Source organism: Juglans microcarpa x Juglans regia, chromosome 1D, assembly GCF_004785595.1.
Source record: "Juglans microcarpa x Juglans regia isolate MS1-56 chromosome 1D, Jm3101_v1.0, whole genome shotgun sequence".
NCBI classification, from domain to species: Eukaryota; Viridiplantae; Streptophyta; class Magnoliopsida; order Fagales; family Juglandaceae; genus Juglans; species Juglans microcarpa x Juglans regia.
In genome coordinates, this window is record NC_054594.1 from 40,725,667 (window position 1) to 40,751,055 (window position 25,389).

Genomic DNA, 25,389 nt, shown 5'->3' on the forward strand with positions numbered 1-25,389 from the left:
GACTTGCGTTTTTGTGGTCTACGTACTGATAAATGGTGTCTTCTCTATATTAGGCGCTAGCGTTTTTATTGCTGTTTTTGTGGCTTTCCTCGGCCTTAAGTGAGGTTTTATAATAAAGTTGGGGCTTCTGCCTCTTTTTTTTTTTTTTTTTTTTTTCTTTTTTTTTTTTTTTAAAGGTGAAAAAGAGACACATAAAATAAGTCATACAATATTTATTGATGTCTGTATGCCTATTTTAATAAGTAATAAATATTGTAAGATCTACTTTATGTTTATTAATCTCTCACTTGAGGCTCTTTTTTAAGTACATGAGCTTGATCAAGACTTGAAAGGCCGAGACTCATTACAGCGCTACATGAAAGAGCATAAAGTGGGGGGAAAGAACAGTGTGACTCTGATGCCGAAGGCCAGGGTCATCGTGGGACAAGTGATTATAATGAGCTTTCGCTAAGTTCAATTACCGGGCCATCTTTAACTCAGTAGCCATCAAAATGCACGGTGTCCCACAAGGATTGGGGGCCCTGTTTTTGAATGAGGCCCCCCGGGGCTAAGCATCGGTCACTCATAATGCGGTTGGTTTGCTTTATAATTCAACTATTGGAAGCATCTGTCGCTAATCGATGCAAAGTAAAAGACAATATCAATTATCACGTAGAATTCCACATGCCATTTTATACCGTACGTCAAACAAATCAATATTAACCGAAACAACTACTCTAAATCAGCTCAATCCTCATTAGTTTCAGGTTGAGTTCACACATGAAGTTCACTTATAAGGTGCAAACAAGATGGATGAATTGTGTCCTCCAAAGCCAAATGAATTAGACAGTGCCACCTTTATGTCCAAAGGTTCTTTCTTCGGGCCGACAAGCATATTCATGTCCTGGATCAGATTCGGATAGCTTAAAAGTTTAAAACCAAGTCAAAGATTCTTCAATATTCAAAAAGAACAAGCCTTGATGATCTTTCGGACACCATGAAACTTAAAAGGAAAATGCTAGGGGGTCGAAGGTTTTGACAGAAGAAATGCACCGATCGGTCAAAACCGTCAGTCCATGTAGAGGGACCCAAACTTAAATGGTCCTGGGAGACTGATAAGATGGATATAAATTTATTATCAAAATGATAAATGTTATTTTGGTGATCTTAGATTTCAAAAAAAGAAGAAGGAGAAGAACAACAACAATAACAGAAGCGTACCATGCCTTCATCAGGACTTTCGAGATTCAAGTTTGGATGCACCCATCCTGCCTGTATTGCCTGCATTTTATATGGAAAACCCAGTTTACAGACAAGAATGATGTAAAGAAAGGAAACCCATTGAATTCCGTATGAATGGATCAATTCCAATCATCTACTAAAGTACGAAACCGGAGGAAAATAATCTATTTTTTTCCCTCTCCTCTATGTTTCTGTCATTAAATTTGTCTGAAAGTCATTTTTAGTTATCATAATCCCACGCAATCCTTAAATCAATCCCTTTAAAAACCACTTACTCAGCTTAAAATTTTAAAATGCAGGAGCCCCAGCTGTTCATGATATAACAAAACAAGAAAGGGGATAGCTAGAGCAGATAACCTCAGTCACAATAATGCAGTGCAGAAACTCCGGCAGTCAGCCAAAAATTAGTTGTAATATAGAGGCATACGAATAAACTATGACCATCTATTAAAACAGAGTCCACTTACTCTCTCTGTTTTAGTTAATGTCCATAAGTCTAGGGACATCAAAGGATTGAATGCTATTTAGTATTTCAGAGCTTCTAGCTTTCAAATCCCAGGTTTGAGTGCTTTTCCCCAATATGCAATGAAGAAAGCAAAAATTAACTACCTTGACTGTTGCAACAGCTTCTACAGCACCTGAGGCCCCTAACAGGTGACCAGTCATGGATTTTGTAGAGTTTACTTTTAGCTGCAAAAATTAGTAATCCAACTAGAATAATGTAAGTCTGATAATTTACAAATTAAGTAAATTTGTTTTCCTCATACCTCTGGATTTTTTCCAAAACAATGGATTAGGGCTCGGTATTCATTCAGATCACCCATTGGTGTCGAACTAGCATATGCATTTATGTAATTTACATCTTCTTTAGCTACTCCAGAATTAGCCAAGGCCTTCTCTATGCACACAACAATGCCAGTCCCTGATTTCGGGCATAAAATAGTGCCCATAAGTTTAGACCTTCATCTGGATCAAACGCACTTTGTAATATAAGGAGCCAAAATAATATTCCCAGCAAAACCTGGGAAACTAGCCAGCCCCATGGAAAAATAGCCGATTTGAATTTGTATAGGTAGCTTACTTGATAGAAACAAAATAGAGTAGAGAAAAGATAGAAAGGGATCGGGGAAAATATGAACTCTGATTCTAATACACAAGTCAACCAGCATTATCAGGGTTATCCAAAAGACTTGAGTACCTACCATCAGGATGGGGCTCAGTCATGTGATGGGCATCACAACTGACACTTCCACCAAGAAATTCTGCATAGATTTTTGCACCTCTTCTCTGTCATATTTATAACAAATGTAACACAAAAGAATTTAAGATACTAGAACTCAACATATGGGACATTGAGGCCATTTGGGAAAATGCAAAAAAGTTCATTTACAACAAAATACCTCAGCATGTTCTAGGTCTTCTAAGAGCAAAACCCCAGCTCCATCTCCAATAACAAACCCGTCCCGCTTCTGCTCATAGACAAAATTGTATCTCTAGTAATGAGTTATAGGTAGAAGAAGATGAAGTGCCTAATTACAAACGTGAAATCTAAAATTCTAAATTGTGGTTGATAGTGATGTGACAGACTATGGTTCAATAATCATTTCAGAAACTACTGTTATATTTTGTTTACTAGTCGCTCGCTCTTTTGGTCTTCCCTTCGCTCTAAAAATAAGGCAAAGAAAACATTTGAGTTGTACTTTGGAGAACACAAATTTCGACAAACATTATGAAACTGTATCAATTTTTATGGGCTATATTAAAGTCAAGTATTTCCAGTTTTTTGACATATCCTCAAGCCAATGCCACAAAAGCGAGAGAAACCCTGGTCATATCTTTCCTTTTCTAAGCTGCATGTTCCCCTTCCCCACAACAGGGGGAAAGGAATCCTATCAACTTCTTACAACCTGAGAAAATAAGCTTATGAGTTTAGCCTTAACTCACATACTATCATATATGAGCTGTCATTTAAGTGTGAACCAGAGCTTATGAATCTGATTTAGTAATATCAAAATTCAAAGTATGATCAAAGAAGACGATGGAAATTTAGAAGCAATACAGTATCCCAAGGGCGGGAGGCTTTGGTTGGTTCACTATTTCTTTGTGAAAGAGCCCCGCATGCCGAAAAACCTCCCAAGCCTGCAGTAGCAATTCACAAAGAGGATGAATAAAATACAGCGAGCATAACGTCTAAATCAAATTCAGGATTAGAAAGGCATGTATGTTGCCTATTGGAAGAACTGCTGCATCAGATCCGCCACAAAGTATCATGTCCTGGAAATGCCCACAAATTAGATAGCAGTATTTGGCCTAGTTACCATTTTAGGATATGAAAACTCAGTCAGTATAATGAAGAAAGACAATCGACCACACGAGCTTTCAAATCAATGTAAAATACTAATGCAAATTCTACCTAATGTTTGCATAGGACTAAGTTGTGCACTTACACTTTCACCGCTCATAATATGGTGGGAGGCATTCAGTATACAAAAGTTGCTTGTTGCACAAGCTGTAGAGATTGAATAGTTTGGACCCATCCATCCCTGAAATTCACCAACTTATGAACATCTAGAAGGTTGCAGCAACTATCAGCTCTTGACCCGTTCTAAATTTCTAGCAACACTGTCATTGAACTTACCAAATCCATTGCCAGAATGGCAGAACCAATATTGGTTGTCGCAAAAGGTATACAAAAAGGATTCATTTTCCTGTAGGAAACCTCCAGTGCTTCTATTGCATCATGAAAAATCTGATTCAAATGTCTCATTAATATAGATGGTGTAGAAAAAATGAGAATGGAAACATGTGTTTTAATGAATTGAAGTCCTGAAGCAAATGGTGCTGCAATATGGAATGAATCTCATGCTCTCTACTTTCACTTACCCTCATGCCTCCCAGCGCAGAGCCAATAATAATTCCACATCTATTTTTGTCTAACTTTCCAAGAACTTCCTCGGTAAAGCCAGCATCTGCTAATGCTTTCTTCCCAGCAGCGAGACAGTAAAGAGTGAATTTGTCTGCCCTCTTTGAAAGTTTTGGTGAGACCCATCCATCTGGCGAGAAATACTTGATTTCACCAGCAATTTTCTGTTAGGAAGATTACTATAATCAACACCTACAGGCAACCCGTTTCTAGTCTGGAAATTAGCAAAAAAGATATATGTACCGTTGGAAACGGAGAGCAGTCAAAACTCTGTATCTCACTTATGCCACTGACACCTTCAAGAAGATTATCGTAGAAGACATCTGGATTGTCACCAATAGGGGTTACCACACCCATCCCTGTCACGACAACCCGCCGCTGCTTTACAAGCTGTTTCTTCTCTGTGATGACCCCATTTGCAGGTCTCACGGCCACTGCCAGAGTATTGCCTGAAACTGTAGCAAAAGAGTCCCTAAGCTTGAAGTTTGGTAGGCATTTATGCCAGAAGCTAGATTCAACAGCATATAACATACTATCAACTTTCCAGAACGTCCTGAAATACTATCATGAGCACTAAAATCATTGGATTATGTAAAATAACCGAAATTGCATTTCATGTCTATTCATATCAAGCTTCAATTTTACGAACCGAGACAAGCAGCAATTAACTGAGTTAAACTCCCTAAATAATGCCGTACATAATACCGAAAGTAGAAAAAGAAAAGTGACGACGAACTCTTGACATGAACTAGAATCCAAACACGCCCAAACACATACATATACGGTATACGCCCATTAACCAAAACCTTAACCTACAAGCATCTTTGAAGTTATGACAACATAGCATACACAGAAAACAGAAACCACCAAAATCAAACCATTATATGACGTTTAGAATAAACCAAAAGAACACGGAAAATTACCTGAGTTTGCACCACGATTTATGCACCTTTGCCTTCGATTCCTGGCCTTCTTAGACCCGAAAAGTGAAAACCCGGTGTCGCCACAGAAGGTTATAGACGAATAATGCCCTTTAGAACTATTATACTCGTTGCACAGCTCGAAAGCGAGGACAGAACTCATCAGATTTCGAACTCCAGAATTACATGAAAGCAAGTTACTCGCAAAACCAGCACCACCACGAGTAATGTATTTTGACATGAGCTTCTTTCTCCTAGCCCATTGGCTCAGTCTCTTTGGAGAGTGAAACATAGAAGAACTCGTAAGCTGGTCTTTCTCAAAAGCAACGGAAGCGCAGGCAGCCACAAGCCACGTACAGAGAGGAGAGGCTAAAGCAGAAGACGCCATTAGAAACATCAAGAATTGACACAAACAGAGAGAGAGAGAATAAGACCCAGATGAAGACACCGATATTCCTGAGAGTTCACGAATAGACCAGACAAAGCAGAACAGACCCAGATAAAGAGTCAGCAATAGAAGGAATGGAAGCAGAGGAACAAGGCGGCAAAGAGGCTAAATGTTGAAGAAACTATGTAATACCCAATTGCGTAAAGTCCAACCATGAACCAAGACAAGCCAAGCAGAAAAAAACTTTGAGAAATTCGAAAACTTTGAGAAATTCAGCAGTAAATGGACTGGAAACAGGGGAGAAGTATCATTTCCATTGATTAGGAGCAGTGGGTTTCGTGGGCTCTAGAGGGAGAAGAAGAATATAGTGGCTTTATATTGGAGAGAAAGCCAGGACGGAAATGAAAATGGCATAGGAGTGAAGCCATTTGAAACGCTCTAGTTTCGGGAATCAGTCATCCTTGCAAAGGAGACGCCAAGTGCCGTGTGAGGCAGAGAATGGAAGGCGTGAAGGCATACCAACTACCAAGTGCTTACGAGTACAAAGTACGGGTGTGCAAAATTTCGAAAATTTTGACTCCATCCGATTTTCGCTCCGATTCCGACTCCGACTTCGTCGGAGTCATCAAAATTCGGAGTCGGAATTCGGAGTAGCTCCGAATATGTATTCGGAGTCGGAGCTCCAAGAAGTTCCGATTCCAACTCCGAAATTTTTTTTACTGTACACTTGCGTTCGAGCGAGGTGTCGAGCGCAAGTCGAGCACACGTTGTATTGAACATTAGCTCGAGCGACATGTCGAGCGGAAGTCGAGCGCTCGAGCGACATGTCGAACGGAAGTCAAGCGAACCTCTCTGGAAGAGTTCTGCTCGAGCGACATGTCGAGCGGATGTCGAGCAAATCTCTTCCAGAGAGGTTCACTAGAGCGACATGTCGAGCGGAAGTCGAGCAAACCTCTCTGAAAGAGTTCCGCTAAAGCGCCACGTCGAGCGCACGTCGAGATCCGATCTTATGTCGGAACTCCTATAGGAGGTCGGAGTCGGAGTCGGAGCTCCAATTTGGCTCCGACTCTTGTCGGAGTCGGAGGTCGGAAACGAGCACTCCAACTCCGTCGGAGTCGGAGCCCAACCCTAGTACAAAGTGGAGCTGTGACGGGATATCTATAAGTAGTACTTCCCACTAGAGTCTAAAATGAATAAAACTACTCTGCCTCCCTAATCTACTGTTCCATTTCACCACTTGACAGATTTTTTTATTTAATAATTAAGAAAATAATTTTAAGTGTATTAAAATTTTTTTATTTTTTTAAAATATTTAAATATATTTAAAAATTAAAAAAAAACCTTAAAAAATACAGTCGATCAAATGGAGCGGGCTACCCTGGGCGACAGAGTAGCCCGACTCGTCTTCTATTTTTAATGTGATACGGACCAATGATTTTCCCAACTTACGATGATTCGAAAAATATAGATATGGAAAGTGGAGTTTACAGTATTTACGAATTATTTTAGTAATTTTTTAAAATAATATTAAATATTTAATAAATATTATAAGATTTATTTGATGAGTCTGTCTCTCTCACTTGAAACTATCATTAGTATATAGGGATAACTGGCCGTGAGATAAATGTATAAATTAAAAAAATACTTTCAAATTATCCGAGAGTCTCAAATGGAATAAGATTGATATGTGAAGTGAATTTTATAATATTTATTAAATATTTGAATTCTGAATGTACATCAATAAATATTGTAGATCTATTTTTATATTCTATCTCTTCTTCATTTAGGTCCTCAAATTCAGACAAAAGCTTGATAGATTTTTTCCTATTTATGCCATCCATTGAACTATTAAATTTATAAAATAAAAAACTTTTCATATTACTAAATTTAAAAAGTACCAATATTAATATTTTGATTTTAAAATCTTAGTTTGACAACTTAAACTTCAAATTTTTTATTTTTTATTATTATTGTCGTTTGTTTCTATGTTAATTCTGCCGAGAAATATCACAAACAATACTTAGATAAAAATATAAAGCAATAGCTATTTATATAATGTGTCAAAATAACCTTGGCCCTCGAAGTAGATCATTATGGAAACACTCTTTAAACTTCCTTAAAAATTTAGCACGGTTTATGAGCCTATTAGCTACGAAACTAAAAGATCATATGCTAAAAAAAAAACAAAAAACGCACTAGAAAACTAAAAATACTATTAATTTAAATATAAATTAAACATGTTATTTTGTATTTAATACTTTTAATTTAAGAAATTAGTAATTAATTACATATATTATGTTCATTTGGTAAGTTTAACTCGATAAACTTGAAACCAGACCAGTCAAGAGCTCTAGCTCTAATTTTCTCTGGAGAGGGAGGAGACCTCGGCTTTCTCCTCCTCCTCCATCTCCTTCCCTCTTTGCTTCATTCACCCACATTGTCTATTAAGATTTTTTTTGCTTGGTTTTATTTTATTTTCTTCAAGGCCGAAAAAATATAGATTTACAGCTTTCCGACAACTCCCGAGAGACACGCGCGGCAAAAACAGATTCATATGTCAAAAATCGTTTGAAAGAAAGTGGTGGTTTTGCAAAAATCAATGCGCATGGTTCTCATGCGCTGCCCACATTTGCGTATGGTCCTTACACGCCGCCTCTTTTAGCAGCTCTTCTCGACACACTCGCCACCACCAAACCTTTCAAATTTAACATTTGTGATTGAAAAAAGACAAGTGTGTTGTCTTCACAGGTCGTCACAAATTCTAAAATTTATCGGAGTTGGTCCAAATTATAATCTGTCATTTTTCGCATATATCTTACTGCTTTCTTTTTTGGTTTCCTTATTATTAATTAAAAAAAGAAAAAGAAAAAGAGTTCGTCTCTTAGATTTTTGTCTTTAAAGGTTGAGTCATCTTTTTCTATGAAGGGTGAGGTTGAGTCTCTATTTAGGCAAAGAGTGTTGTCTCTTAGACTCTTGTCTATAAAGAGTATTAGCAATAGTGAAGACTAGACTAGTCACAAAAGAAAATAGTGTACTGGTAGAGCTCCAAATGCATTATTTTGGTTTATGATGTCATGTTTGATATGAAGACATTCCAGGATATATCTGGTCATGGTGTAAGTTTTTTTAATGAATGAATGATGACAGTTTTCCTTAAAACAAAAAAAAAAAAAAAAAGAAACTTGACAACATATATGATTAATTTTGTTAACTCTTGATCATTAAAAATATAAATAAGTCTTGGTGCTACCTAGTATTGAAGTTAGATAAAGGTAAACCATCAAGTACAAACTTTGTGAGTCTGGTTTACATCTAATGAAAAAAGACAACTGGTATGTGACATATGACTGTGTTTGGATACTAAGTTGATCTCTGATGATCCGAGTTGATATGTGAATAGTATTTTATGGTTCTATTAAAATGTGTTTAATATATGAAATAAGTTTATATATGTGTTTGAACGTATGAAATATGTTGAGATATGTTTAACTTTTTATAAGTTAAAAAAGTAATGAATCTCATTAATGATTAGTTTGAGATGAATTTGACATTCAAACACAGTCTAAATGAATGGACAAGATTAATAGGTGTGAATAAACTAATAAATCATCCGCTCATTTTTATAAGAAAAATTATATTTACAAATAGAATAATTCTTTTTATAATATGACATGTCTAATATATATATATATATATATATATATATATATATATATATTATATAAGCCCAACTCAGATTTCATAACATTATGTGCATGTTTGAAATTGTGGTGGAAAATATAACTTATAGTTTTAGAGCTTAGAGTTTATACCTTATAATTTAAATAATAAGTTCTACTATTAAATATTTATTTACTGTTTGATAATCATATATTTAAAGTACTTTCAAACATGCTACGTTTGTTTAGAAACAAATTAAAAAAGTGATTTATGAGGTAGAAATGACGATTATTTGAATTTTTAAAAATTATGATCATATATTTGAAATTTTGAAAGTTGTAATTATCTTAAAGTTGTATGGGTATTTTCGTCAATTGATAGTTTTTTCAAAATTTGAATTACGTTTTACATTATCCAGAAAAGGATAGGGAGGGGGTAAAATATACTAGACCCAAAATGGTTCTCAAGGCACAGCTCATCAAGGGGTCATCACTAGAAGATAAAGGAAGAGAGAGGGAAAGGCTGACAAAGAAGGGACAACGAAAGGCAATGGGAGAGAAAATGAGTAATTTGACGTGAAGTAAAAGGAAGTGATATAAAACAAAGGGGGGCAAGAGATAAAAGGTATAGGGTGCCTACGGTTTGAGGAACCCTTTCTTTTGAATGCTTGGAGGGATTTTTTACCAAACTTTTTCGGTTGCTTCTTCAACCTCTAGATAGAGAGCTCTAGAGAGAACATTTTCTGCAGCAAGTAGATCTCCAGCTCCCATTATACAGTGAAAAAAAAGAGGTTACGAGAGACTGTAAACAAACATATTATAGTGGAATTTCTCCTCCCCAAACCTTCATGGACGTAGACTTAGTGTCGAACCACATAAATTTATGTGTCTATGATCTCTCATTATTTTCTATGCATTAAATACTTTTCATCGCCAAGGATGTACGCACAGACACTATACAGCGGCACCGGATCTAGTGGTGGGCATTGGGGCCTCACCCGCATCTGGCGGACGGATCTCCCGTCCTCCAGATGTCGGGGGTGGGTGGCCCCGCCCGCATCTAGCCCCCAAGCGAGGGCAGGGGTGAGGGCGAGATGAGGGTGGCCCCCGCACCGGGATTACCCCGCCCCGCTCCCTGCATATAGAAGGGGAAAACCCCCTTCACTTTTCTGTTCTCAAATCTTCGGCCTCTTATGAGTCTTCTCTGTCGATCTCTCTCCCAGACTAATTGCGCCTACTCCAACTCCAAGACATCGTAACCTTCGTCCCTCTTCTCTGTCGATCTCTCTCCCACAATTTTATGATATCCTTATGATTTGTTAGGGTTTTGACATAATAGATGAAGAAGAAAGACAAGGACTTGAGAACTGATAAGAGGCTTCTAAACTCTGAAGGATTTGCTGAAGTGTGTGTGTTGCGAAGTGATGAAGTTTGAAGAACAAGGGGTCCAGAGGATACGACGTCGTCGAGCAATCTATACCTGGGTCAAAGCTATCGTTTATGTCAAGGTGCTGCGCACCGTTTCGTGTTAAGCTGTTGTGCACCATTTCATCACTTTTCCTTGATACAAACAGCAACCAACAACCAGGTTCGTTTGTAGTCTCTCTTTCAATTGGAAAGGCTAGCCTTTTACTATGATCAGTTTCGTATTCTTGAAACTTTGATTTTGCTAGTGGAGTTGTTTCTTCCATACGAAACCAAGTACACGTCCATGAGCTCCACAGATGGCAGAGTAGTTGGGGAGGGGAGGGGAGGGGCAGGGGCGGACGGATGGAGGTCCACCCTCGCACCCGTGCAGCGGACAGGGTACCCCGCTCCTGCATGAGAGAAGGCGGATTGCGGAGAAAAATTCACTACCCCCGCCCATGCGAGGGCGGGGGACGAGGAAGGGGTGACCCCGCCACGTAGGGGGCGGGTTGCACCCCTAACCGGATCACACCTGAGGGCTCCACATCTCACCGATCAAGGCCCAGTCCACCTCAACGTGCCCAGTAATGGATCTTTCTCCCTTTCGGGCTGTGCCCTTTTTGAACGTTAACAAGGACGTTTGAGGAAATGATATTTTTTCTCAAACGTATTTTTTAGTTTTTTTTTAAATTAAAACTGTTTTAATATGTAATACTCAAACAAACTAATTTTTTCATTAAAGAGTTTTTAAGTCTATTTAAATAATTTTTAAGATTCATACCACAATCTTAAACAAACCCTATATCATAAAAAAATGAAGGTGCCACTATAATCCTGCAATTTTTTACCGAAAGGTGGATTTGTTTAGATAATTATAATTTTGGAGATTAAGAACCTGTTTGGGATTGAGTTTGAAAGCTTAAAAAATGCTTATAACTGTTTAAAAGCTATTTTAAAGAAAAATGATATATTTGGTAAATTTATAAAATGTGTTTTAATCACCAAAATATTGAAAATCTACTTTTTTAAAAAGCACCAAATTGAAGCTTATATCGAAAAGCTTCTACAGGTAACTGTATATTTTAAAAAAATTAATGTAACTAACTTAATGCTTTAGATATATATTTATTAAATAGTAAACAACTTTTGAAATATAGAGCTTATTATTTAAATTATAAGTTATATGCTCTAAAATTATAAATTATATTTCTCACCACAATCTCAAGCATATACTAAGTAAGTAAAAATGACAATGCTACTATGCTAGCCCAAATATGCACACGAGTGTACATATATTTTTTTTTCTTTTAAGCATTCTCAAGAAAAAAATACAAATTCATTAATATTCAATTTCCTAAATCAAAATATATGAGTAGGACATATTTAAAAATCATACTAATATTTTTTAATTAAAAATTACTAATTTAGGTATATATTAACATTACAAATGAAAAACTACGAAGAGAAAAAAACCTAAGAAATTTCGGCGGAGCAAATGCAGAGAGAGAGAGAGAGAGAGAGAGAGAGCGCAACAAACTAATTACAGAAGGCGACGATTTCTATGGGATGGCAGAGTACTTGATTAATGAGATCGGCACAAATGAAATTGACACATTTCTCCAATAATATTATTTCGTCATTAATCGATACCCACTATTTTTTTTTTTCAAAATTCAAGGCATTATCACATATGACTAAGGATGAAAATGATTAAAATTAAGAAAAATATTATTTTAAGATTATAAATAAGAAAAGTATTAATTGTATCTAATAAAAATTTATAAAAAAATTTCAATTATTAATATGTTAAAAATTATAAAATTTAAATTTTTTAAAAAATTAATAAAATGAGATTTATAAGTAAAATTATAAAGTAACACAATTCTAAAAATTATTAGGTATACAAACAGTATTTAAAAAAAAAATTGTTAGTGGATATCAGTCGGTGCATTGACAGTTGATGATGCATTAAACCTCTTTATTCGAATCAGAAATGTTAAATCCACCGAATTTGAGTTTCGAAAGTGTCTTGAAATTTTTTTATTTTTTTATTTAGTAATTAAAGAAGTGTTTTATAATAATATTGTGAATTTTTTAATTTTATTTTAAAAATATTTATAATGATTAAAAAAATACATAAAAAAATAAAAAAAAATGAAATAGACTTTTCGAAACATTTATTCGAGACATTTTTTTGGTGGCTGTAATTAATAATCCCCGTTTATTAATTTTTATTCGCCGACTCCTCATTCCACCGTGGGACGGTAATTGCATTAGCATTTAACATTGCCCATTACCAAAGGATGCAAGCCACCAAAAGCAAAGGGCATTTATTAAAGAAAATATCTATACGACCTCGTACTATTCATATAACTTCTACACACTAAAATTTTTTTAATTTTATTATTTTTTTTATTAAATATTTAATATATAAATAATGAATAGAAGAATTTAATTAGTTTTAAAAAAATAAACTAAAAAATATTAAAATTATATAAAAATATAGTATGCGGAGATTGAGAAGTTATTTAGCATTGCTCATTCTATAATAACTCCAACTATATATAACCGAAAGTAGTCAAGCTATTAATCGCTGAACAACACCAAGAAATATATTCTTGCGTGCAAATTAAAGAGTGTCTCTTAATCTCATTTTATCAAATGAGACTTTTAATGTGCGTTATTAATTTATTGTTTTTATTCTATCTTAATAGTCCCTTAATTCTCTCCCCTTTTTGGGTAAATGATGGTCTCTTAATTTTCAAAATGATTTATTCGTGGTAGTTAAAAAAATTAGATCAGAGTATAGCGGAAACAATATTATCTCAACCAACAAATTATGGATGTGGTCGTTCCACATACTTTTCCAACGTGATTGTTTGTCCAAATTCATCGTACTTGAAAGTGGAGTATGTTACGTGGTAAAAAACCAGACAAACATTTAGCTTTAAATACTCTATTAAGAGAGACTCATCTAGAGAAAGATCTCAACATTCTCCTTCTTAGTAGCCTACATAACAAAGGAACGAGGGACTATTTATTTAGCCCCTCAATTTCATCTTACACGTCAGGGCAAAACCTAGCCATTAAAGTGCAATTTAAGTGCCCTAAATTTCTAGGCATAACGTCTGGCGTTTAAGCCAGGTGTTACTAAGCTTGCAGCCAAAGGGGCGTTTCATATGGGCACCCCCACTTTATTACATATGCCACTTGTACATAGTGGGTACAATCTTAGCCTGCATCTTGTAATGTTCTTAATCTTATTCATACTAATAAATAAATTGTGCAACCACCAAGCATACTTGTAAAAGAAAAATAGGAGCACTATAACCATACCAAATCTCTCTAAGGAGAGGTTTGGATATAAAAAATATTTTAACTCATTTTATCTCATCTAATCTTTATAAATTTTTCAAATTTCTACACAAAATACAATAAACAATTCAACTTTTTTAAATTATAAAACAATTATAATATTAAAAAATAATTTTTAACAATATTGTATTCAACTTTCAACTTTCATCACAACTCACTATCCAAACCTCCCTTAAAAGAACACCATCATAATTACATCTCTAAAAATTTCTCGTTATGCCTTGACTCATTTGATCACATCAAACTAATTATTCATAATCTTTCATGAGTCCAAATGACGCAGAGTAATACTCTATCTCCATAAAATATGATATACCTATAACTATGTTGCAACTTCTAAGAAGCAACATAACTTGCCAGTTTTGAGTACAAATACAATATTGATGTGTTATTAAATAGTCTTTCCTTCGCCGTCATATCATTGAGTTTCAGTCCAATCATTTTTCCAGCAATGTTTATTTAGACCGTTTCATCTATGATCATATACAACATGTCAAAATAGTAGACATTGGAAATGGCCATATAAAACTTCAACTCGTGACATGGTCAAATGTCTCCTAACTTCTTAAGGCATAGATAAATTAAGGTCTTCAATTTGACTTACAGAACTCACATGATGAGAAAACATAGATAAGCACATATGATAATGTAAGTAAAATTGTAAGTATAAATAACATTTTTTTTTTTTTTTTGTTCAATATGGAGTAGATCATTTTTTTTTTCAAAAACATTCAAAAAAATAGAGTTTTTTTTTTAAATTTATATTTAATCAAAACAAAACATTAATCAGAACCATAATGTTAGTTTCAAAATCATCATTCTAAAATCAGTCTTAATTGCTTCCTAGGCACAAAAAAACAGTAAGTTCCCTCAATCGAGTATACAGGCCCATTATTTCAATAAAAAAAAGTGTAGAGGCCCATTGCATGTGGATGGAGCCCATTACAAATGTGTGTTTCAAATTTCGAAATGTATTTCCGGACCACAATCCCCAACGGTTACATTTTCGGGTTTATTTTTTTGCTTTTTTTGTTTTTAGTTTTTCATATATTTTTTTTCGTCCTTTCAAAGGAAAAAATAAAATAAAAAGGAAAAAGGTAGAGGAAAAAAAAGGTGTCATGGTTTACTTTATGCATAACCAAACCAATACAACTAGAGGAAAATACTTGCTTTAAGCATCGAGACAGGCGTAAAATAGGCTGAGAAACAAACGATGGCTTTCTCTGAGCAGTCCGACGATTACCAGTCTGAAGAAGTGGAAGTCTACTGTGAAAGTGAAGGATCTGACCCAGAATACGATCCGTCTAGAGACCCAAGTTACGGCATTCTTGGAGAAACCCATGCCAAGTTCTCTAACCTCTCAATCGAGAAGAAGAAATCGAAGGCTCGGTTTGTATCTCATCCATTGTATTATCATATTTTCTTTTTCAATGGCTTTTGAGATTATGATTTAGCATTTATGGTCCGAGTTTTAAATTTTGAAATCTCCTTCTTCTGTTTCTATGTTTTTTTGGGGCGGGGGGGCGTTGTGGTTGCTGTTGTATGTGCAGAATTGTTGAATATTTGGATTTGGATATTGAGGGAGACTCGGATGAGCTGGACGTGGTTGTGCCGGAACTTGATGAGAAAGATGCGAAAAGCTTTGAGAAAGTGCAAAAGATCATCGAAGGTTAGTCCAAGAATTTGCTTCTTGGTGCCACTTGTTTGGGCTCTTGGAAACGATGAAGACTAGGGAAAAGGCTTAAGCTAATGGAATGGGTAGATTTTAATAATTTAATTTATATTTTAACACTTAAATATACCAATGTTGAGGCGAAAGAACCATCAAAATGTTCACATTTGGAGCAACCCATCCTAGAAGTACATAGGTGGATAATCACTAGGTTGGGTTTTCTTGTTTATGAGTGGAGTTTTGAATTTCGGTCATTACGTCGAGGTGGATGATCATTCAGAGAGAAAATGGAGTATAGATGGTACAATAGAGATTGTTGCAGAAATATAAACTTCACTGTGTTTAGGATTTTCTTTTTTTTTTTTTGGGGGGGGTTGGGGGGGGGGGGGGGGGGGGGGGGGGGGGGATGGGGGCAGTATATGGCAAATAATTAAAAGAGACAGCTATGTTGGGAAGAACAAGAACAAGAGAAAGTTAATTTGGACAGGCTTGCGCAGAAAAGCACAACATGATTGTTAGAATATTATTATACAATATTACTACCATACTTAGAATATATTCATAATATTCTAGTATGTATGGTAATATGACTTATTCTCTACCATATTTGGTGTATTGTGTAAATCAATCAATATCAATTAGTATCAATGATTGATTGTATTTCTATTATTTCTCTAGTCTCGTTCCCCTATAAATAGGGATATATGTTATGTATTCAGACACTTCAATGTAGCAAAGATGTAGCCCTTAAAGGTCTCTCTCATTCTATCTCTCTCCATCTCCCTTCTCTTTTCTATATTTTATTTTATTTTTATTTTCTACAATGATGATTCTTTGCATAGATTTTTTTTGTTGATATATGACGTTTTGGTTTTACTTTCATTACTTGGAGGCAGCTGGTCAGCTAGAGAAACTAAAAGTGGACCAATGTAAAGTTTATCTGAGGAAGAATGGATTGAGACTTACTGGCAATAAAGGCACACTCATTCAGCGCATTAAGGAGCATCTAGAGTAATATCATCTTCTTTAATAGTGGCAATGTTTGAAAAACTTTGTGATTTCTTATATTCACTATTATTTATTTTCCAGGATTTTAAATGGTGGAGGGGAGAAGAAATATCCAGTCTCTAGCTTTGTATTGGATTGTAAAGGTGGACATATTAATTTAAAAGTTCGTGGATGGTTATTTATTTATTGGTTTTGGTGCTATGGATAACCAAGCCCTTAGAAAACGAAAAATAGTAGATTACATATGACTGTCTATCTGTGGCCAAGCAACCCCAACTTGATTATTTCTTAGTACCATCCTGGGGCTAGCCAATCTACACAAGAATTTTCCTCTCGCAGAATTGATAACTTTAGCAGTTTGCATACGTCACATGTTAAACATTTTAGCTGGTATTGCACATTGAATTTCCAGTTCACCAATTTGTGGGTTTAAAGGTGCTTGTCTCACCACCCTGCTTTGAAGACTATGCAAAATTTCACCTTCACCATATGATACCATTTGGCTTGTTAATGTATGCACATATTAAAAAGAATCACATGTAGTTACTAATCACGGTTTTGCATTAAGTAGTAGCTTGGGCATTTAAGATGAGATATTTCTATTAATCTGCACCCTGTCGAATATTTATTGTACGGTTTGGAAGGGGTACATATCATTTGTCTCATGGAATCATGGGACCAAACCTTTACCATGATCTCATCTATTTCTTCCAGGTCATGTCTCACATTTCTTTTATCAAGCCTAGAGTGTTTAATTTTGTGGTTATTGGTAAAATATATTTATTCTCTCTCTTGTGTATAACTTGAAATACTAATTGGGATTTGCAGGGGATGCATGCACTGGTGATGTTGTTATGTTTGAACAAAATGTTTATGAAATGTAAGAATTTTTCTTTTGTTTTGATTTGTTTTGTTGCATTCTTATGTATATTTGAGAGCATGATTCCCGTTGCCCTCTTTATTTTACAAGAAGAAAATATATGGAAGTGGCACTTAATTGTGTAGACAGCCTTGTACCGGGAACACTCAATTACCATATTCAATTACTTGTTGCTGTCCAATTGATTGCTTACTTAAAAAAATGCTTTGCACAAGCTTTTCATAATCTTCACTCAAGGGGGTCTAAGGTTGTGATAAAATTGATGATGATATTCTCTCTTTTCCTGACCAATTGATGATGATGCTTGTACTGCCATTTTTTCTACCTCAGAAATTAATTACCTTTCTTATTTCTCTTTTGGAAATCGAATTCTCAGGTTCAACATAGCATCCCGAAGTGCCTGTGGTCCTCCTTGCGGCACAAGGATTGTTGTGGGCCGCATTGTGAAAGAAAGTTATGGTGCTGCCAAGCAACAGCATACTTTCACGGTGGATCAACCTCGCTGCATTTGATGAGATATATGAGCAAGCAGAATATATATGTTTCTAAATATTTTTCTGGCTGATCTGAACAGATAGAAGTACTCTGGAGCAAGGGGAGAAACCACTCCCTCCACTTCATCCCCTGCTAATTAAGGGTCGAAACCTTTACCGTTTGAAAACTTTGAGACAGGTTTGTTTCACATAAACAAATTTCATTTTTCCCAGTCATCCGTTTTTCGTTCCATGTTAAACTAATCCTGTTGCAAAACTTCAGAGATGGGAAAATGAATGGGAGAGGCAGAAAGCTTTGATGGAAAAGCACTCCAGGGGGTCTGTTGCAAGGTCTGATAGAGAAGTACGTATCCAAGAGAAGGAAAAGAGGAAAGTGCTCAAGGCAACCAGGTACTCTTTTCTAATTATGAGCTGGAAAAGTTATTTGTCTTCTATCATTATCAAATTGAATATGCCTTGTTGGATCATTTTAGGGATTCTGGTATTATTACGTGCTCAAGTTTTTTGTACCTACTTCAGGATCTCAAGACAGGAGTCAAATGGGAACCAATCTCACTTCAATTCAACCGTAACTGTAAAATCTGCATTCCAACCACCACAGTCAGGTTTATTCGTCAATTCAAGAAAACCGTCATTTAGTTCACATTCACAGCCTGGGCCATATAATAATTCAGGCAAATCAGAATCTCAACCTCAAAAGATGAGTTCATCTGTTAATTCAGGAAAACCAGCAGCTTCCCAGCAACAGTTTGGTGTTTACATTGATCCTGAGAAACTAGCAACGAGATATCAGAAGGTGGGCATATTCACTGATTTGGGAAAGCCAACGATGCAAGCTCAACAAGCAGGTTTATACTGTGAAGCAAGGCAGACTGTAACGCAACCACAACAGCAAACTAATACAAGACAAAGTAGTTATAACCAGCAGCCTTCTCAGAACTCTGTTGATTGTAGGTACTCAAGTAATACAGAAAAAATGTATAGTGGCAGTCGCATGGTTCAGCATTCAAACTTCAAGCGGCCCAACTTGAACTCGTATCTGAATGACCATCAAACTACTAGTAATAAATATCCAAATAATGACTGGACAAGCGGGCTATCGGACAGGGGTTATAATAGACAGCCATTGACAAGCATCAGCCACTTCCCACCAATGAACCAACCACAGAGACAAGGCTACCGGCCGCCACAGCTGTGCCGATATTATGCTCAAGGGAGGTGCCATTTTGGTGACAATTGCAAATTTGTGCACCAGTCAAGAAGATAATGTGGACAGAGAGGAAACGGAGGTGGCCTTGTTGTGATCAGAGTAAGACAGGAAGGTGCTCATTCTGAATTTGAAGGATATTGAGTGCGAACGCGAGTTTCAATGAGTTTGTTGAATTTTGTGCTTCTTTAAATGGTGGTAGATGAGAGTTACCTGGAAACTCTCTTGCCAATTTTTGTTGCAAATTTTTTTTTTTAAATATTATTAATGGACGTCGTAATGCGCATTATTGGGCATACCAAAGATCTCATTGCTATTACGTTGGCTCTTGCAAACTGCTTGATGCACTCTCTCTTTTCAATCCCTTCAAGCGAAATGCAGATGATTGATTGCATGGTAAATAAACTCTCAAAACTTTTGTTTTCCTCTTGATAATGACTCATTGCAAATTATAAATAACAGTTCTTATATCTTTACCGACGAGCGGCATGTGATCAAAGGTCCAAGTCCGAGAGTTGTCATGGTGGTGGAATCCATGTCGTACCCGATAATACGTTCCCCCAACTTGGACTTGATGTCACGTGCATCTCTGTACTAACATCTGTCAACTACCCAGAAAAAAAAAAAAAAAAAAAAAAAAAAAAAGGAAGTACATGCCCCCGTACTTAATCCCATTGAATGAAATTTGCAGTGGAGATTCGAGAAATTCGAAATTCTCAAGTTACTTTCATTGATATAAAAATGGCTTGCGATGTTGACGAGTGACTGAAATTGGGAGAGGATGGCTCTTTTCCGATTGAGGCAGTTTTGGGCTGAAAAATAGATTAGATGAGTTCAACTTGGGCTTGTGCGGGCCTCGGTCCAGTCCAACCAGATGGACTATTATTATTATTATTTGTCTTGCCATCGCCACCGTTTTCGTCATTGGCCACCTTCTCGTACAGGCAATCATCGCTCATAGTTTCATAACAATCAACCTTATCGATGTGGACAAAAAAACTAGTGGAAGAAGCTCCATCATTGAGAAGGCCGGCTTTCTGATGGTCATTTCAATCCCTTCTTCACACTTCACGGTATCTCTGGCCTGTACGTTTTCAGCAAACTTCTAGCCAAAACTACTGCCCAGAAGCTGCCATCCACCTCCAAAGGTTTTTAGTTCTCTCATTGGTAAGCTTAAATAATTCCAACTTTTATCGATCATCATGAAAACGCACAGTAGTTTCTATGTGGGAGATCTTCATGTTTTCCACTGGTCCTTGTTGCTATGTGGGTTATGGTATATTATTGAGATCGGTTTACGTATTGGCTACGTAGGAGTGGAAGTCCTTTTTTTTATCGTCGAAAAGTCATCTGTGAAGTGCCTGGAGGCTTTTAAGGCCCTAATTAATTTGATGTTCTCTCCCACGACTGTGTGTGTGGACTGCTAATATCAATTAGATTTTCTAAAATGGATGGTATGCTTGCAAATTGATTTTCTTGGTGTGCACTTTGGTGACTTTGCACCGATTGTGTCTGTGAATATTGTGAAACTGCATACTTAAGGTTAGTCTAAGTAAAAGGCACTGTTTAACTGCAAGCATCACCTTTGGGAGATTGCTGTAATTAAGATCTAAATGTGGCCTGGATCTTCTATTGTTCTTGTCAAAGTTTTGAGTTTCTTCTTGCTGTTGAAATTTTATACAGTTGCATCTCCAGAAAAAAATGGCTGGTGAACCAGTAAACGTGAACGAGTTCCAAGAATTGGCCAGGGAAGCACTTCCAAAAATGTACTATGATTTTTATGCTGGTGGAGCTGAGGACCAGTACACATTAAAAGATAATGTGGAAGCATTTAAAAGAATCACGTAATGTGATAATTTACCTGGCTAATCTTTAACAGAGCAAACCGGGTGTGGCGTTTGATCACCTATCAGTTTTCATTCTTTCCGCAGGATCCGGCCAAGAGTTCTTGTGGATGTAAGCAGAATAGATATGTCAACTACTGTATTGGGGTACAATATCTCGGCACCGATTATGATTGCTCCAACTGCCTTGCATAAGTTTGCACACCCTGAAGGTCTAAATCCCTTATGATCAGTTGAAACTACCTTCCTTCCCCTGACAAATGCTTATACTACTTGCTATCTTGTTACAGGAGAGGCCGCCACAGCCAGAGCAGCAGCTGCATCTAAAACCATAATGGTAATGACATAACGAATTCGAACTCATCAACTTGCATAATGTCTTGGCACGGCTGAGTTATATTTTTCTGTAGATTTTATCCACCACGTCTTCCTGCACCGTGGAGGAGGTTGCTTCCAGCTGCAACGCTGTTCGGTTCTTTCAATTATATGTATTAAAACCTTCCTTATGTCTTATACTGTACACTTTGTTCGGTAGAAAGACTGAAATTTTGGAACTCCTTGCGAATAGGTATACAAGAGACGAGATATAGCAGCTGCGTTGGTGCACAGGGCCGAGGAAAACGGATACAAGGCTCTTGTCCTGACTGTTGATGTCCCCAGACTCGGTCGAAGGGAGGCAGACATAAAAAACAAGTGAAGTGTCATCTTTCCTTCTGGTTAAATTTAATTAATTGCCTTCAAAGTTTGGTATAAACTTCCTTGAGTCTTATTGACGCATGAATGTTTAATGTCTTATGCATCCCCTTAAAAAAACACGATGACTTCTGCAGAATGATTGCACCTCGATTGAAGAATCTTGAGGGTCTCTTATCGATTGAAGTTGATTCTGTGAGTGGAATTCATTGAATCTAAATATCCTGGCTTTGAATGACGAGGTTTTTCCTATTTATCAATGTGTCTGATATATTCTTTTAACAACAGGTTTCTTTAACTGTAGCTTATCATTTGTCCTTCAATAGGCAACAAAACCCTCTATTAGTCTGATCATTGTCTTACCAAATTAAATAAATAAACAAGTACATAATAAAAGGATCAGCGTTTGAGTGTGTTATTGCCATATCTATCATAAATGGATAAAGAAGCAAGGTTGACGTGCTCATGGACTAGCATTGATTATTCATTTTCAATCTAATTTTGTTTCAAAGTAATTGTGGGGTTTCACTATAATTTTTTGTCAGTGATTCACGGCCACCACTTCAGCTGATCTACCCATAAATTATCAGTATGGCATTCTTGTCTGCCTTTGCCCAAACTAGCTTAGATTCTTAAGAATGTAATAGAGAAATGTGTCTATTATTGTATCCCCGTTCTTAGGGCCCCTTATGACTACAATGGAGTAGTTCAATCTAACAGGCACTTTCATCTAGAAATGTGTCTGATCATTTACAGAAATCATCATCTCTATCTTTGCGTGTGCTCATGCGTGTGCTCTGGAAGGGCTTGTTTAGTATTCATACGCAAGACTTTTAATTAATATGTTAACTCAGAATCTTTCAACTTCTGCAGAATAGTGGTTCAAACTTAGAAGCTTATGCTAAGGAGACAATGGACGCTTCCTTGTGTTGGAAGGTAAAGAACCAGCAAAGGTTTTGGTAACTTTCTGACACACTCGTAGAAATATGCCAAGAAAGGTTAAAATGTGCGAGTTAAAGAGATGCCAGTCTACTTAGCTGGCACAGTTTCTTGGCTTTTACGCCAGGGACCTTGGAGATAGGTAGGCTCTTGCGCGGGGGGGGGGGGGGGGGGGGGGGGGGGGGGGGGGGGGGGGGGGGGGGGGGGGGGGGGGGAATATATGGCTTTAGTTAAGAAATGAGTGCAAATTATTTATTTTCTCAGTAACTTAGGACTAGTTTGGTTACTGAGAATACCTCTCAGAATATCTCACTATTATTTATTATTTTATTATTATTTTTCATATACTATTCACTACTATTCAATATTTTATCATTACTATTAACAGAATACCTCACTGCCAAAACACAATCTTACTGCATCTGGAAAGATATCAGTGCAAGTCTGTTAGCAGTTCTATTTTATTCCAACAAATTTTACTTTTGGCTGGGTGCACTCTAAAACCATGTTTAATTAGTGCATCACAACATCTGCAGGACGTAGAATGGTTAAGATCAATTACAAACATGCCCATTCTTATCAAGGGAATTCTTACTCGTGAAGATGGTAAGATCAAGCTTTACGTGTAATATTCACATTTTTTTATTTATTTTATTTATTTTTTGTTTTGAAAAATATCAATGTATCACCCAGCTCACTTTTCACTTCACCTTCCCCACTCTCCCTTCCCTTTGAATGTATAAAACAGAAAAAACCTTCTCTGCCTTTATCATTTATTAAACAATTGAAATTATAGACTTTTCCGTTCTAAGATTTTATATTTTTTGGATTAAAAGTCTGAAAAACTTCTATTTATAAGTCGGTATAGATACACGTATTAAAGTACTTACCTGACATAATTTGATTTGAAAGATAAATTTTAAAATTTGAATCTTACAAATTACATTTTACCATTTAAGTGATGTAGATAGTGTGCTCTACACACTGGCTTGATAACAAAATAACTCTAAAAGTTTTAGTTACATGCCAAGACCAAAAAAAATGCTTTTTCCTTAGGAAATTCAATTATAGGGGCCCGTTATCATAGTTAAGTAATCTGCTCTCGATTATTATTTCCTCCACTATCCAATAGGTTGAACGTTTTTATATAAATCCATTAAAAGCTGCCTCATTAGGTGCTCTTGATATTAACTCAGATCCCTGAAAGTCAAGGAATTTTTCTCGCTGTTCAGAATTCAAATTTCGTTAACATTTGATGTAATAACATGGGCAGCAATAAAGGCTGCAGAAATAGGTGTGGCTGGGATTGTTGTCTCCAATCATGGGGCTCGCCAGCTTGATTATTCTCCTGCTACTATTACTGTTCTGGAAGAGGTGAGGTTCTATCTGTATAGCTTAATAATGTCTGTGCTCATGCATTTCTGCAGAGGACTTTGTCATGCCTTGTTCAATCAGCTACGTTAATGTACATGTCGAAGGATATTTGTTTACCTTGTGATTGAAGGTGGTTCATGCTGTGGGAGGGAAAATTCCTGTTCTTTTTGATGGAGGAGTGCGGCGGGGAACGGATGTCTTCAAGGCATTAGCCCTTGGTGCACAAGCTGTCCTAGTAAGCTCTTCACCCCAAACTATTTTTTTTTCCTTCACCCCAAACTAATTAATCCATCAACTTAAGGATTTTCTCTTACAATTCTTTTTTTTTTCATTTTCAATTGCATTTTCAATGTGGGATATGTAATTGGCTATCTAAAAGGAAGTAGTATTTTTCAATCATGCACTCTGCATAATCACAATGGTGTGAGTTTCAAGTGTATGTAGATATCTTTGCATCCAAAGGATGGTTTTTGGAGATATGGCACTAATGCACAATTGTACTTTGTTGCAGGCTTTGTTTCTTCTTTTCCAAACTACTATCCAACTAAATTGAATTTGTAGAAACTTTTAAGATGTAGGAGCTAAATATATCTAAATCATTGAAACAGTTGCACTTTGGGACTGTTGGATACATTATAGAGGAGAAATCAGGAGTATGGTGATATTTTTTTTCTTTTCCTCAATTTGTGGTCTATATTATGTCACTCTTGCTTCTCTGTCTCTCTCAAATTTGAAGCTGAATATGCCAGAGCTGCTGAAATTTTTGTGCTAAGTAATCATGATTTCTCTCTCAAGGCTATTATAAGATATGCATTTTATTGCAGATTGGAAGACCTGTTGTCTTTGGGCTGGCAGCAAAGGGGGAACATGGTGTGAAACGAGTCATCCAAATGCTGAAGGATGAACTTGAGCTCGCCATGGCGTTATCTGGCTGTCCAAGTGTGAAGGATATTACTAGAAGCCACGTGAGAACAGAGCGTGAAAGACTACTCTCAATGCTTTGATGTCAAAATGAAGCATAAAGATGATATCCTGGAGTGGAGACAAGTGATTCAGATAACCAAATCATGACCATAATCATCCGTGCACACTGCCATTTTTTCAATGATTAAGTTGGCGGGATTGAAACATGAAAATAAATTCCATCTGCTATATCTTGGTTTATATTTTCAATAAATGTGGTAGAGTGAATTGAACATTTCATTTCAATTACAGAAGGTATTGTTAAGTCTCCTACACATACATTATTTGTAATCCATATCTAAGTTTACCTTGCCCGACTCTTCAAAAAATCTTAGGAAATATTTTTAACTAAACCTGTCGACTGATTTTTTTTTTTTTTTTCCTGATTTCTCTAATTTCTTTATAACTACGAGAATAAATAC

General features: G+C 36.3%; 3 protein-coding genes across 10 annotated transcripts; 2 read left to right on the forward strand and 1 right to left on the reverse strand.

Annotated features, from left to right (window-relative positions):
* Positions 1–614: 614 nt before the first annotated feature.
* Positions 615–12,045, reverse strand: LOC121258886 (3-oxoacyl-[acyl-carrier-protein] synthase II, chloroplastic-like). 7 transcript variants are annotated; one of them, XM_041160427.1, is made up of 14 exons: positions 12,023–12,045; positions 5,068–5,456; positions 4,388–4,599; positions 4,105–4,308; positions 3,860–3,970; positions 3,669–3,764; positions 3,450–3,531; positions 3,281–3,360; positions 2,622–2,690; positions 2,424–2,508; positions 1,989–2,143; positions 1,831–1,911; positions 1,201–1,260; positions 615–883 (listed from the first exon to the last, which is right to left on the reverse strand). In XM_041160427.1, the coding sequence occupies exons 2-14, from the start codon at positions 5,450–5,452 to the stop codon at positions 767–769; spliced, it is 1,737 nt and encodes a 578-aa protein (XP_041016361.1). In that variant the 5' UTR covers positions 5,453–5,456; positions 12,023–12,045; the 3' UTR covers positions 615–766. The 7 variants fall into 7 exon arrangements, with proteins under 7 accessions (XP_041016361.1, XP_041016364.1, XP_041016360.1 ...); XM_041160430.1 differs by lacking the exon at positions 12,023–12,045 and adding an exon at positions 5,645–5,994 and having other exon boundaries at positions 3,450–3,495; positions 5,068–5,520; XM_041160426.1 differs by lacking the exon at positions 12,023–12,045 and adding an exon at positions 5,645–5,994 and having other exon boundaries at positions 5,068–5,520.
* A 2,940-nt stretch (positions 12,046–14,985) lies between these two features.
* Positions 14,986–19,339, forward strand: LOC121259188 (zinc finger CCCH domain-containing protein 62). Its single transcript, XM_041160694.1, is given in 10 exon segments — positions 14,986–15,282; positions 15,444–15,562; positions 16,462–16,576; positions 16,655–16,716; positions 17,402–17,453; positions 17,830–17,941; positions 18,028–18,043; positions 18,046–18,125; positions 18,210–18,337; positions 18,467–19,339. Coding segments are annotated over 10 exon segments (1,608 nt in total). The 5' UTR covers positions 14,986–15,106; the 3' UTR covers positions 19,215–19,339.
* A 750-nt stretch (positions 19,340–20,089) lies between these two features.
* Positions 20,090–25,320, forward strand: LOC121260175 (peroxisomal (S)-2-hydroxy-acid oxidase GLO4-like). Of its 2 annotated transcripts, none has more exons than XM_041162021.1 (12): positions 20,090–20,321; positions 20,850–20,998; positions 21,086–21,210; positions 21,289–21,335; positions 21,409–21,486; positions 21,567–21,691; positions 21,829–21,886; positions 22,565–22,627; positions 23,167–23,236; positions 23,904–24,004; positions 24,135–24,239; positions 24,829–25,320. In XM_041162021.1, exons 2-12 carry the CDS (start codon positions 20,856–20,858, stop codon positions 25,006–25,008), a joined length of 1,095 nt encoding a protein of 364 aa, XP_041017955.1. In that variant the 5' UTR covers positions 20,090–20,321; positions 20,850–20,855; the 3' UTR covers positions 25,009–25,320. The 2 variants fall into 2 exon arrangements, with proteins under 2 accessions (XP_041017955.1, XP_041017958.1); XM_041162024.1 differs by lacking the exon at positions 20,090–20,321 and adding an exon at positions 20,373–20,696.
* Positions 25,321–25,389: the final 69 nt, after the last annotated feature.